At 41.8% G+C, this 12,235-nt stretch overlaps 1 protein-coding gene across 2 annotated transcripts in view; it reads right to left on the bottom strand.

The window, feature by feature from the left end:
• Positions 1-11,643, bottom strand: part of triob (trio Rho guanine nucleotide exchange factor b) — a 112,539-nt gene extending 100,896 nt beyond the window's left edge. Inside the window, exon 1 of one of the 2 annotated variants that reach the window (XM_056379847.1) lies at positions 11,392-11,643. In XM_056379847.1, coding sequence (XP_056235822.1) covers positions 11,392-11,461 — 70 coding nt within the window. In that variant the 5' untranslated portion in view covers positions 11,462-11,643. The remainder of the gene's footprint in view (positions 1-11,391) is intronic. The other variant, XM_056379842.1, reaches the window with a different exon arrangement.
• Positions 11,644-12,235: the final 592 nt, after the last annotated feature.

Below are 12,235 nucleotides of genomic sequence, written 5' to 3'. Positions count from 1 at the left end.
CAACAACAAGACATCAATCAACAAGTACATTAACAAGTTAAGACTTCTGCTGATTAGCTATGCGGTGCTATGCTGTGCTGGGAGAGGTAAGGCCCAGTCCGTTAACGTTACCCAATCCTTGGAACAAGCAAAGAGGTCCTTTCCAGTGTTTTGTAAAGTCCAGTGAGTTTGGGGGGTTTCCTGGTGGAATAAAGTCCTGTCTGGCTGTGTTGCTTGCTGGTATCTCCTTTGTTCTCCTCACAGAGTTAGCTGTTCCATGCTAACTCTGCTACGACTCCTGTTGCTTGGAAAATCAGCTGGCCTTGTGTTGTAGCCGCTGATTCTGAAGAGGATTTGGTTCACTCACAGTTAATCCGAAGCAGGTCGCTGTTGTGGAGGAGAAGAGTGTTTGCAGGCTGCTGGTTGCAGGCCGGCGAGAGAGCTAGTTTCTCAGGTAGCAGAGCTGACCTGGGCTGGGGCCTTGTTGCCCTTTGAAGAACCGAGAGGAGAGGGCTGGAGCTGCTCTCCAGAGCAAGCCAAGAAGGGAAGAGAGAGAGAAGGGGTCTAGAAGACTGGTTTTGTTTGTGACACCTTAGGGGGTCACATGTCACACGCTGGCCCACACTGGCTGGCCAGTGGGGTCCATGGGGGGGAAGGGTCATCCCCAGGTGTGAACCGTGAGGAACTGTGGGGTGTGAATTCCTTTGTCCAGTGGAGCAAAGAAACATTTGGTCTATTGAATGACTGAGTCCCAACACACCTGTTCGCACGCTGTACTTTTCATTTTCTACAGTGTAGTGTGTATAAAGTGTTTGGTCCTGTGAAGAGCGCTCATCCTCTATGTGCCTTACATGTGTTTGGCATCTATGTCTTGTTCTCAAAGTGTGTTTGAATCTGAGGAGAAGTGAGTGAAAGCTGTGAAAAATCTAACTATAGTAATGTTCAGATGCTGTGAACATCTTCCTCGCCGTTAAATCAGCTTCACTGTGTGGTGGAATGCCTAGTGACTAGAGACTATGTGAGGAAATCATGGTGAGCATATGCTGCCAGCCAGGCAGGGATTAGGTAGCGAACATGGTCATATGGACAGAAGGGAGTCAGTGAAGGAGAGAAGGCAGAGGTAATCTTCTAACAAATAGGGCGAAAGACAAAGACAAGTGAAAGAGCTTTCACTTGTAGCTGTGAGCGAGATCTTCTGAGAGGGTAAAGGACTTAAGATTTCTCTCAGATTTTTTTCAAACCTTTGATAAAAACCTGACAATTGTTCGTGCAGCTTCAATACATGGTCGACTTGACATGAAGAATCTAATGATCCTGCTTGGAAAACACAACAATGCACCTTTAGGGAGGATGATTTAGAAGGAAGTTAAGAAGAAAAATGAGGAAAGGCAGTTTCACAGTTTCAACTTATAGTAGTTAAGCGTGAAATATCAAATTCATTCGATTTTCTTTGATGTGCAAGCATTCAGTTTTTTTGGCAATAAGCTTTAGCCTGACCTCAATGTACCCACGCTTTACCAACAAAATCAACAACAGCCAGCTACCACAGCACAACAAAATGTGGCGCATTTCTTTCTAAAACAGTACCAATTTAACAGTAGGTACTTCTGCAAGCCAATACAGTTGGATGGGATGTTTGATCCTCAACCTAGTTTATCTGAAGCCAGAGAGGCCAAGCGGCAGTTTAGCCCTCCTAAGCCAAAGGAGCACTGGGCTGGCAGTGTTCACGCGACAGGGATCAGAGCCTGCTGCTGTCTTCAAAGCAAGAGGGAACGTTAGAGTGTGTGTGTGTGTGTGTGTGTGTGTGTGTGTGTTTGTGAGAGAAAGAGAGACTACACAGTTCCTGTTGGACAGACCGCGTGCAGCTGTTGACAGAAGACAAGCACTCTCAGGCAGAACACAAGCTCACACATGTATGCAAACGCACACTGCAGGCTGTGCTTTGCTTTGATTTTACCCAAGCCTAGTTCATGTTCTGTTTTTATTCAGATTTTTTTTTTTTTGTTTTCATACTGACTGAAGTAAGACCTTGGCTTGTCTGCTAAAAAAATGTAAAAGATGCCATTAGTGGTGGAAGTGCACTGAAGCGCACGGGTCTACTATCTGAAGTTGCGAGTATGCAGTTGGACATGTGCGAGTGTGTGACTGTGTGGGAGAGAATTTGAATTATTGAAAGTTGCTGCTACACTATCCTCAACTTTATACAACATTTAATTGCATACGACCCTAAAACTAAAGAAAAAATTCAGAATTAGGAAACTGCTGCACCACTGAGAAAGAAGTTCGAAGATCTTTTTAATGCACTGTACACGAAAAGAGGAACTGATTCCCTCACGAACCGATTTTATGGATGAAAAACTGACACAGATCCCGACACCTGACTTACTGACACTGCACCGCTCTCTCAAGAGGAAGTTCTTCAAAAATTGTGCGTCTCAGAACTTAAGGGGGCCATGTCCTCATGAGTCGGTGGCTGCTTTTTCAAAGTGCTACTCTTGAAAAAAAAATGAGGCACAAAGCATTGTGGGAGGCATGCGACTTCAAATCCCAGATCCAGATGCTTCCTTGGTTTAAGCATTAGGGAATAAGAGGTGATAGGAGAGGAACTTTGAAAGACAGGGGGGATTGAAGCATCTGCTGCTGGGGGGCAAAAAGAGAGGAGACAGGTCGAGGAATGTGGAGGAATCCCGGCAAATTAATATAAGTTTATGTGATGGTATCCAGCAGTGTTCAAAAAAACTCTGAAAGTGAAAAAGATAAGTGTGGTCATTGGCCATTGCTGCTCCCTGCTTATTTACTGGAACAATATAATGTATTTTGGTTCCAAAAGCTGACATAATACTGTGAAAATGCTTTGCCTGTTTGTGTTAACGGTGAACTTGGCATCCTCCTTTTAAAATCTGTGCCAAAGTGTTGTAGTGGCTTGTGGTGTCCAAACTCGTAAGACACTTTATATTGTTTCTTTTTTCCTTGTATGCGACGCACATCTCTTGGTTGGTCTGGTAGGCCAGATTTAAAACCTTTGTTCTGATGCATCATTTACTAAACATTCAAGAGAAGGGAAGCATGCATTGTGGTGGCAATCACCACAACAGGAGAGCACTACATTACACTTATTACAAAACAAGATCATTATTTGAATATATGACAACCCTGAGCAGAGGCAAGGAATGAGGTAATGATGGAGGGCTGTGTGGGAGAGGAGTGGGGGAGGCGATGAAAGGAATGAGAAAGGATAGAAAGAGTGGGAGTCTGCAGTTGACTGATAGAGGTTTCTCTCTTATCAGATGAGGGATTTGCAGGAGACACACAGACCAGCCCACAGCCTATTTTTATGACCCGCAATCCTCCTCTGCCTCCATCCCTTGCTCATTCACCCCACATCCCTCCATCCCCCTCTTCCTTGCTTCCATGGCCTGGGGCAACGTGGGTGGGAAGTAGTGATTTATACCTCTGTGCATGTGTGTGCCTCGTGTGTATATGTGCATGTGTGAGGTAATGAAGCTGTCCCAGAGGCTACACTTAGCATCCTACACACACATTACCAACTTATTAGAATTCCTGATTATCGACAAGGCCACCGAACAATATCTTTCATATAAATGGAAGCATATTCAACTGATGACAACCATGAAAAAAATGAACAAAAAATGTTCCCCCTATATAACCTAAAATTAATCAATATAGTTTTCAGTTAAGAATCAAGAGCCCTGCATAATTTTTTTGTTTGTTTATCACATTGTATTATTGAATGAGAAGGATCTCTCCTCGCATATGCACAATGAAGAGGAATGGAGCATAGATCTAAGAGGGTAGTATCATTGTGCTACATATTTTTCACTGAGGTTCACAGCATTTGCTGCTGACTGGTCCCCAATGCATCATGCAAGGTTAAGCCCAGGGACTGTATGTCTTCAAACTGTCCAGAAAATTAATGGCAAAAATATTTGACCAGCTTCGTTCCAGCATTTTCCTCTGTGTTAAAGACAGGTCTGGTCCTTGTCTGCGTGTGTTCAAAGTGACCTCTGGTTTAGACAGAGGTCACTTTGAACACACGCATGTGACATTTTACAACATTCAATAATTTGGCGAGATGGAGGCGGGTTACATGTCCGCAAAGTGTATTACGAGTCCCTCGAAAAGGTCAAGAGTCTCTGATGAGATCGATCAGCATGGTCCGGCTGTAAAAAAGGTAATTGTCTGGCTGTGCTGCCTTCTTGATTGTCTTCTCCATAAAACTCTCCAATAAACACTAAGAGAGGAACAAGCTATAACAAGCATCCCAACATCTGGTCCTTATTGGGAGCATACAGTAGGCTTTTTATATAAACTCAGGGGAGGGAGGGGAAAACTGCCTCACTCACATACAGTACACTGGTCTGGAGTTGCTTATCCGTCATGAGTCTATTTGCACTTACTGATCACATATTCATCAACACCCTGATCTGTTTATTGGCACAGTTAACTGTTTTTTATATCTAGACACAGAACCTTATTGCTTACACTGATTGAGTTCTGTTATCGATCACAGACTTATTAATAATATCACTGGTTCAGCAAATACGGTTGAACCAACAAATGAAATTGGAAATGAATGTATCCACTATTTATCAAAGGAAAATATTTCATGGTACGATGACTTAGGCCACACCTACAAAGATTTGCAGTGTGTTAGAGCTCTTTTTGCTTATTTTCGTGTCCCTGTTTTTTGAAACATGTCCTTTTATTTTGAAGGCAAACCACTCCCTGGCTCTCACTAGTGGCCAGTGAGTCTTGTGGTGACGCCCAGGTATCTTTTGTTGGTTTTGCGGAGTTCTGGAACAATTTGTTTTAGAGTAACACACATACAAACAACGCCATTGTGTCATTTTGTTACTTTAAGTCATATAAGAATACACTGGTGTATTGGAATATTGAAAAAGCACTGTCATCATGCTCATAGTAAAACACATTTATGAATAAAAATAATGACTATACAATTAAAAAAATCAGTTTGATTGATTGCTAATGCAGAAACAGCTATGCAATTTATTTTGTACTCTACCTGCCTTATCATGAACATAACATAATAACATAACTATATACTTAAGATTTCTATCTCTTTCAAAATGGACCTCTTTTCCTCTTTGAGCTGAATAAGTGAGATAGCCGGGCCCAGGCGATTTAGCAGGGCAGGCAATGCCAATCTAAGCTTAAAGTCTCTTACTCTGACCAACTGCCAATTAGGCTGCCCCTGGACGCAACCATAAGGTTTCAGCCTCATGGAGAGCAGAGTAGCCTACATTTTGCAGGGTGTGCTCCACCCAAGCCTCAGCTCTATAATTTGATGAGTGAAGGCTTGTTTGTCCCTCTAAGTATGTCATGTCCTCTCTCCCTCTCTCTGGATCTCACTCTCTCTTCCCTCTATCCTATATTTCCTGATCCTACATCTCTGTGTCTTTACTCTGTTCGTCTCCTCTCTAAGGAGACATTTGTCTTTGCCTTTCCATTGACTCCCTCTTTTTTTTCATCAGCACTGCTTACCGCACGCTCCATGCTCCTAGATACATACTGCATGGCCTGTTGAAGTCCTCTTCCTCATCTACATGATTACATAAGATTTCTGCTTGAGTATGCAAGACACAAGATAACATTAGGTCATTATGCTTTCATCGACTGGGACTGTGCTAGAAGAAAATGAAGAATCACTGCTCAGTGATTTGGCTCTCATTACAGGCTGCACTGGCACAGGTCACTGGGTTCACTTTGGGCATAGTGCGAATTAGCTCACTGCATTGTCAATACTGCCACTGCCACTGGTGATGCTGATGTCTTGTTTCTACCCACAATGCAAGAGGCGCTGAACGACAAGCTATTAAATACAGCATGCATAAAGATTTGCAACAAACATTACTAGTGTTTAGTCGTTAGAGTTTTGGGTTTTTTTTTTCAAATTTGAAAAAAAAAAAAAAAAGTATAGGGGTTTTCCAACCTGACTATGAAATAGAAGCCTTTCATAATTATTCTCTACAGAACTACAAAGACAAAATACAGGTTATCACTTATGCTCCTGTCTATCAATTATTCTTCTGGTATAAAAAAAAAAATCTATTATTTAACACTGCAGACTGCCAAGACACTCATACATGTATATTTGAAAGCCTGTCTGCATTAGTAATGAATAGAAATAGAAGCCAGTTTCACACCGTAAAGAGATGTTCTTTGCAACAGCCCTGAGCCTCATACACCATGGGTGTCATGACTGATGACCACTGTCTTATGACCAACGTGGTTATGACTGGGGATGCGGCTCTTGCGTAGGTTGTTTCGACAGATGTTTAATCTTATTCCAGCACAGTACATTCGGATGCTTTTATGTCAATTGAGTTTATTGTTCAGGCCCAGTAACTTCATTACATGTCACTCAAGAGACTTTTTATGAATTAATACCTTAAGTAAAAATATACTACCATGCACATGTTATTTTTGGTTTCACCAAGATGGCTCTCTCCTTACAAATCAAATGTATTTGACAGTGGTTAATCCGAAGATGTAATGCCGTAATTAAGTGTCAACAGTGATCAGATGATTTTAGTTCATGTGGAGCTAATGGCTCTAACATGAAGATATGATAAGACGGAGACAGTAGCTCTGTTTAGCAAAACTTCACTGCACATGCTGAAGCATAAAACACTGTACAGCATCCCAGCATCTTGCTAACATTTCTGTGATTATAATACACTGGAAGCTTTGGGAGATTTGTAGGACAGCTAATTAATAAGAATGCCTTGATCTGGTTTCGGTGGCCCTGCTAATTGATCAGGGTTTATACCGCAATCAGATTTTGCTCCATTTGATGTATTGAGTAATTCACATCGCTAGTGATGTGGCATGTCAGACCAAGATCAGCATACCACAATAATTCTTTGTCATGCAAAATTGGTATATGTCAAGCCAGACAAAATATAACGTCATGGTTCCAAGTTATTGTACACCCCAGTACTGAATGTATTTGCTGTGCATTATAATTTAACCTCACATGTATGATAACACAGAAAATATGTTGTAAAAGATTACACAATAATTTATAAAACTCACTTTTTTGTCTCACACTTTTCTACTATGGACATACACTATCTAGAACATAACAAATAACAAGTCACAAAGTAGTATTCAAAGGTTTGAGCATCCGAGGGAAAATTACATATTTTTTTGACTTTTATAGTGAAAAGAAGAACAAAATGATGCCTCTTCCATGTCTGCTCCAGCTCCTGTGCAGTCATATGGGGGTTTTGCTTTGCCTTTCTGCCCAGCAAATTTTATCTGTAAATTTTCTTGGTCTTCAGGATCTTGTTTTGACTCCCACGATTCCCCTTAACTGTGAATTCTTAATATGGAAATTTTCAGATCCTCCATTTGCTTGGAGCAGAAGAGTCAAGCGAATTTAACTCTGGAAATGTTATCAGCTGACAATTCCTAATGGCAATTCTTGACCTGCCATAAAAGTCTTAACTGATAAATTCAGGCCTAATGAAATTCTATGTTTTACAAGTATAAGGGTGCCAAAACCTTTGCACATGCCACATTTCATACATTTTTTTTAGGTTCATGAAATAAAAAGGCTCATTTTTAATGTCATGTTTTTCCAGGGGTTGCATTATCTTCTGTTCACTTCAAAAATCAAAATATGTCATTTGCCCAGGGGTGCCCGAACCTTTCAATATAACATAACACTGCAAATATTCCAGATAAGTAGGCTACTTGAATTTACTCTGTTTATGATCGCTACAAGTGCTGCACCAGCAGCTGGAAGATATTTGAAAACAATACACCACAACTTCCAGACTCATCCTACTGCATTTCCTGACTGTTCCACAATGAGGCAAACCTCTAGTTATGAGTGACTTCCTTTGATTACAAATTACTCAATATTTCAAGTTCACAGGTGACATGCTGCTAAGCTTTGCGTGGGCTCTCGGCAATCAGCAGTATGTTATTGGGCTGTGGTGCCTCACTTTGAAGAATGCCTGATTATACTCCAAATATCTGCAATCTAAATAGGAAACAAAGAGGTACTATCATCAACTGTATTCAAAACAGAACTGGAGACATATTTTGGTCTAATAGTCAACTGATTGTGCTATTTATAAAGGTAGTAAACAACTAAATATAGTTATGAAGAATGCTATTGTATTCCCATGCTTTAAAAGGTTTGTATTGCAAATACTTGCAATACTGGGGTGATACATGCCAGGATAGCTGAACATGAAACAGTGGAGAAAAAAAAATGTTGTCTTTAAAATGTTGCAGTTGAGTATTTCTCATCTTTGACCAGTTGCAAAAATTTCGAGATTGGATTTTAAATCACGGCATGAGCAACCTGGGAGAGTGACTCAGCGGCTAAGCTGTGATCCACAGCAACAGTGTGGGACTCGGAGAGCTCCATCTGCTCACTGAAAATAATCAAGCCAAGAGGAACATCAAGTATTTTCAAGGGCTGATGATAATATTATACATTCAGGTGAAGAAATCCAAAACTAGTGCAGATTCAAAAACTAGGACTTAGGTGCTTTGATGGAAATCTCAGCGTAATCACAGAGTCAGCCACGTTTGTAGCTTCAAACTCACATGTGGTTATGCAGCTGGTCAGCGAGTTACTGTCTCACTAAGTCAACCTCTTAGTGAGTGATCAAGCCACCCAGGCGGCCAGGCAGTCACTTTATGTCTTCTTTAGTAGAAGAATTTGCCTAATTCTAGCCTTCACTGGCTAACTAGGGAAACCAAAGTGCATTTACAGCCCCAGAAAAACAAAACACACACATACATACACAGAGCCACAGAAATAAAGTGCTTGGGATCAACTAGGATGAGCAGCTGTGTGCCAAGATTTCAACATGCAACAAGCTGGCAGCAATTAGAGCCTGCTGGAGAGACTACTGGGAGCAGGATGGCCATTACTACTGGTCCTGCACAGTGAAACTCTAAGAAAGACTGGGATACATAGTATGTAAGTATGAATGAATGAATGACATATAGAAAGACTGCAGATGTGTGTGTGTGACTGATCGTACTTCAAACAGAATAAAGAGAAACAAAAATAGAACTAAAAATGAAGCGGTATAGCTGATTAGCAAAAAGGTAAATGAAATGAATGAATAGCCGGCAGCTTTGCCTTTCTATGAACGACAGAGAAAGGAGAGATGAATAGAAAGTAATCAAATCTGAAGGTTAGAAGTATTATGACCCTTTTTGCTAAATGACTAACAAAAAGTTTCCAATGTTAGATTAATAAAACTCAATGAGATCAATAATATGTTTGAATGAACTGAATGAATAACATGAGGTGATTGTAACATTATTCAAGTCTGCTAAATGAAATCCAATTAAGAGCACAGTCAGTGCAATGTATTAATGAATTCATTCACATACAGTATCTTGTATTCTGTTCATCTTTCCAATATGTCCATTTCTGTGTGCCACTAGAATGACAAAAAGATGAAATGTTAATTAAACAAGATGACTAGAAGGTTTTAAACTACCAGCTCTAATCTCAGGTAGCAGGTATTTGATATTATTCACTCAGCATTTAGTGCCTTTCTCCCACAAACTTCTTTTCCATACTTTCTCTTCATAATAGTCTCTTATAAAAGTTTCCTGAGGCCACAACCTATTTCTGTCTCCATCATGAATACTGTATGAACTGCGTTTGCTGCTATATAAACATCCAAGCAGTCCAGCTTCACTGTGAGCCAACTTTCCAGCCTGATACAACACAGCTATAGGAAAATACATTGGCAGGCATCCAACCAACCGTAAGAGAGAATGTAGCATTTGAATACAATCCATTTTGACAACATTCCTAACCGTCTGAGTGGTAGAGGCAATTTCTAGAAGAAAGTATGTGGTTTATAGATTGTTTAAAAAAGTATGAGGTAGGTGTGTGTGTGTGTGTGTGTGTGTGTGTGTGTGTGTGTGTGCATGCAAGCACATGTCTGCCGCATTTATTGATCATCATGCAATAACTCGATTGGTGCGCATGCTGTGTGCATGTGTGTGTTCCTGCATGTCTGTAATCTGTGGAGATGGTGACCAGCAGACCCTGAGGCACCAGGTGTCACAGGAAGAAACAGCTGAGAGAGAGAGAGAGAGACAGCTGCTTCTTCTGGTGCGTATCAGAGGTGGTCCTGCTCTAATGGTGGCGACATCTTTCCCAACACTGGACGTCTGCTTTAACATGTACCTTCCAAAAAAGTGTAACAGCACTCCCTGCTCACCTAATGCCTCTGTCAGACCGGGTTAAAGATGTATTTTACAAAGTTAAAACAAGTGGAGGCTTGATGGTGTTAGGTGGAAAAAGAAAACAACATCTAATCTCTACATATAATGACAAAAAAGTCCCAGCTCTAAAACTTGCCATATAATGTTTCTACACTGTGAGAAATGCCTGTTACACAGGTTTGAAGAAGATTGACTACATCTGGAAACCTCTATTGATATACCTCAGAACGATATATCCAAACAAAACATGTCTTCTTATAGGAATGGGATACTATCAATATATCAACAATATTAATGTGTGTATAGTGACTACATCTGGTAAAGAATCATTAGCTCAAGTGCTCTAAAATTACATCTTACATCTACAACTCTGCAGTGGGTCTGTCAGATAATAATGCTTCTAACGAGCTCTATAACAACAAAGTGCATGACAAAAGTCCTCCTTTGTTATTATTATTTGCCTGACATAAGGCACCAGTGCAGCCCCGGGGACCTATGAAAGGTGTTTATGTTTTGGATGCAGATCTGGCCTATCCTTATTTGTTATGATGATGCCATCATATTAGACAGGCCCAGTGCGTGGAGTGCAACCTATTGCCCATATGTGCGTCCATGGCCTTGCCTCTATCCGTGCATGAGATATGGGAGACCTGTGTTAAGAGTGATGCATGATCGCACGTTCGTTCACAAGATTGTTCAATCTACACGCGTCTGCAGAGAGAAATTTAATAAAAAATGCTCGACCCACATCCAAGGGGTTCGTGATGAACACAGCTTGTAACGTCGAAATACCCGTACTACCCAAAGAGACTATGGTCGAGCTGAAACCATCCACACCTTGTAGCCTACTTGGTCCAACCCAAAATGGGGTCACTGCCTAATAATCAAAAGCACATATTTCAGGAGGTGTTACTCGAGCTGTTGTCATCAAAGGCTGCGGAATGTCAAGTCAGTGGACTGAAATGTGGTAAATAACTACAAGGTGTGCGCATCTCTCCAGCTGGTCCGACGCGCAGTAGCCTGCACATCTCGCACATGAAACCCATCAGTGTTTTTTTTTGTCATTTTTGTCAACAATGTGGCAGACCACCAGTGATCACAGCGACAGCTCTACTCCTGTTCTCCCAGAGCCAGACTCGCCCCTTCCCGACTTACCGGATTTGAAAAACGCCGCTATGTCTGCCGCGTCCTTCGCAGCCTCATCTAGTCCCTCTCCTGCGCTCATGGCTGTGGTCGCTTGTGCGGAAATGGCGATATAAATCCTCAGTGGCTTCTTTTGTTGCAGTAATTATTTATCAGCAAAAGCGGATCCTGACGCCTTTCATTGAAGCAGATCCGGTCATACAATCTGTGCTCCCTTCATTAAGCGAGAGACCTCCTCCTCCATTTTGGCCGAGAAGGGAAAATCCTGGCGACCGATCGGCGGCGCTCCCGAGCTGGGACGTGAGGGAGAGGAGGAGGGGGGGCGAGGGAGGAGGAGGAAGGGGGGTGATAGTGAGAGAAGGCGGAGGTAAAAGAGGAGGGGAGTAGGGCTATGGGAGGCGGTCTATTCCGTTTCGAGTGGTGGGTGGGGGTGGGATATCCTGGGATTCCGTTTCGGGGGGTTTTGGTGCATTGTGCGCCACCCAATTTTAGTGTGCGCCACAGCACATCAGCAGCCCCAGCGTCACTCACTGCGGTGCTGATGCGGGGCGGCGTGGGAGTCATTCTTCAGGATTGTATGCCTTAATAGCTCAAGGCCAGATGTTATGGGAGATAACAGAGCAACAAACAGCATGGATATCCTTTTCTCAAACCTCTAATAGCAGCAGTGTAGCCCAGAGTTCCTCTCACATTTAACGTTATCAGAAAGGCCCTTAAAGCTGAGTCCTTCCAAACGTGAGGTTTTTTTTTATTCCCATGGGATCACTGAGTTCTGATATTGCAGTATTTACTTTCCTAACAGTTAGAGACTTACTGTATGATTGCAAGTTGTTCCTAAGGGGAGTCAATATCTTTT

The sequence above is a fragment of the Seriola aureovittata genome, chromosome 7 (assembly GCF_021018895.1).
Source record: "Seriola aureovittata isolate HTS-2021-v1 ecotype China chromosome 7, ASM2101889v1, whole genome shotgun sequence".
In the NCBI taxonomy this organism is placed as follows: domain Eukaryota; kingdom Metazoa; phylum Chordata; class Actinopteri; order Carangiformes; family Carangidae; genus Seriola; species Seriola aureovittata.
This window is presented reverse-complemented; position numbering and strand designations above follow the sequence as displayed.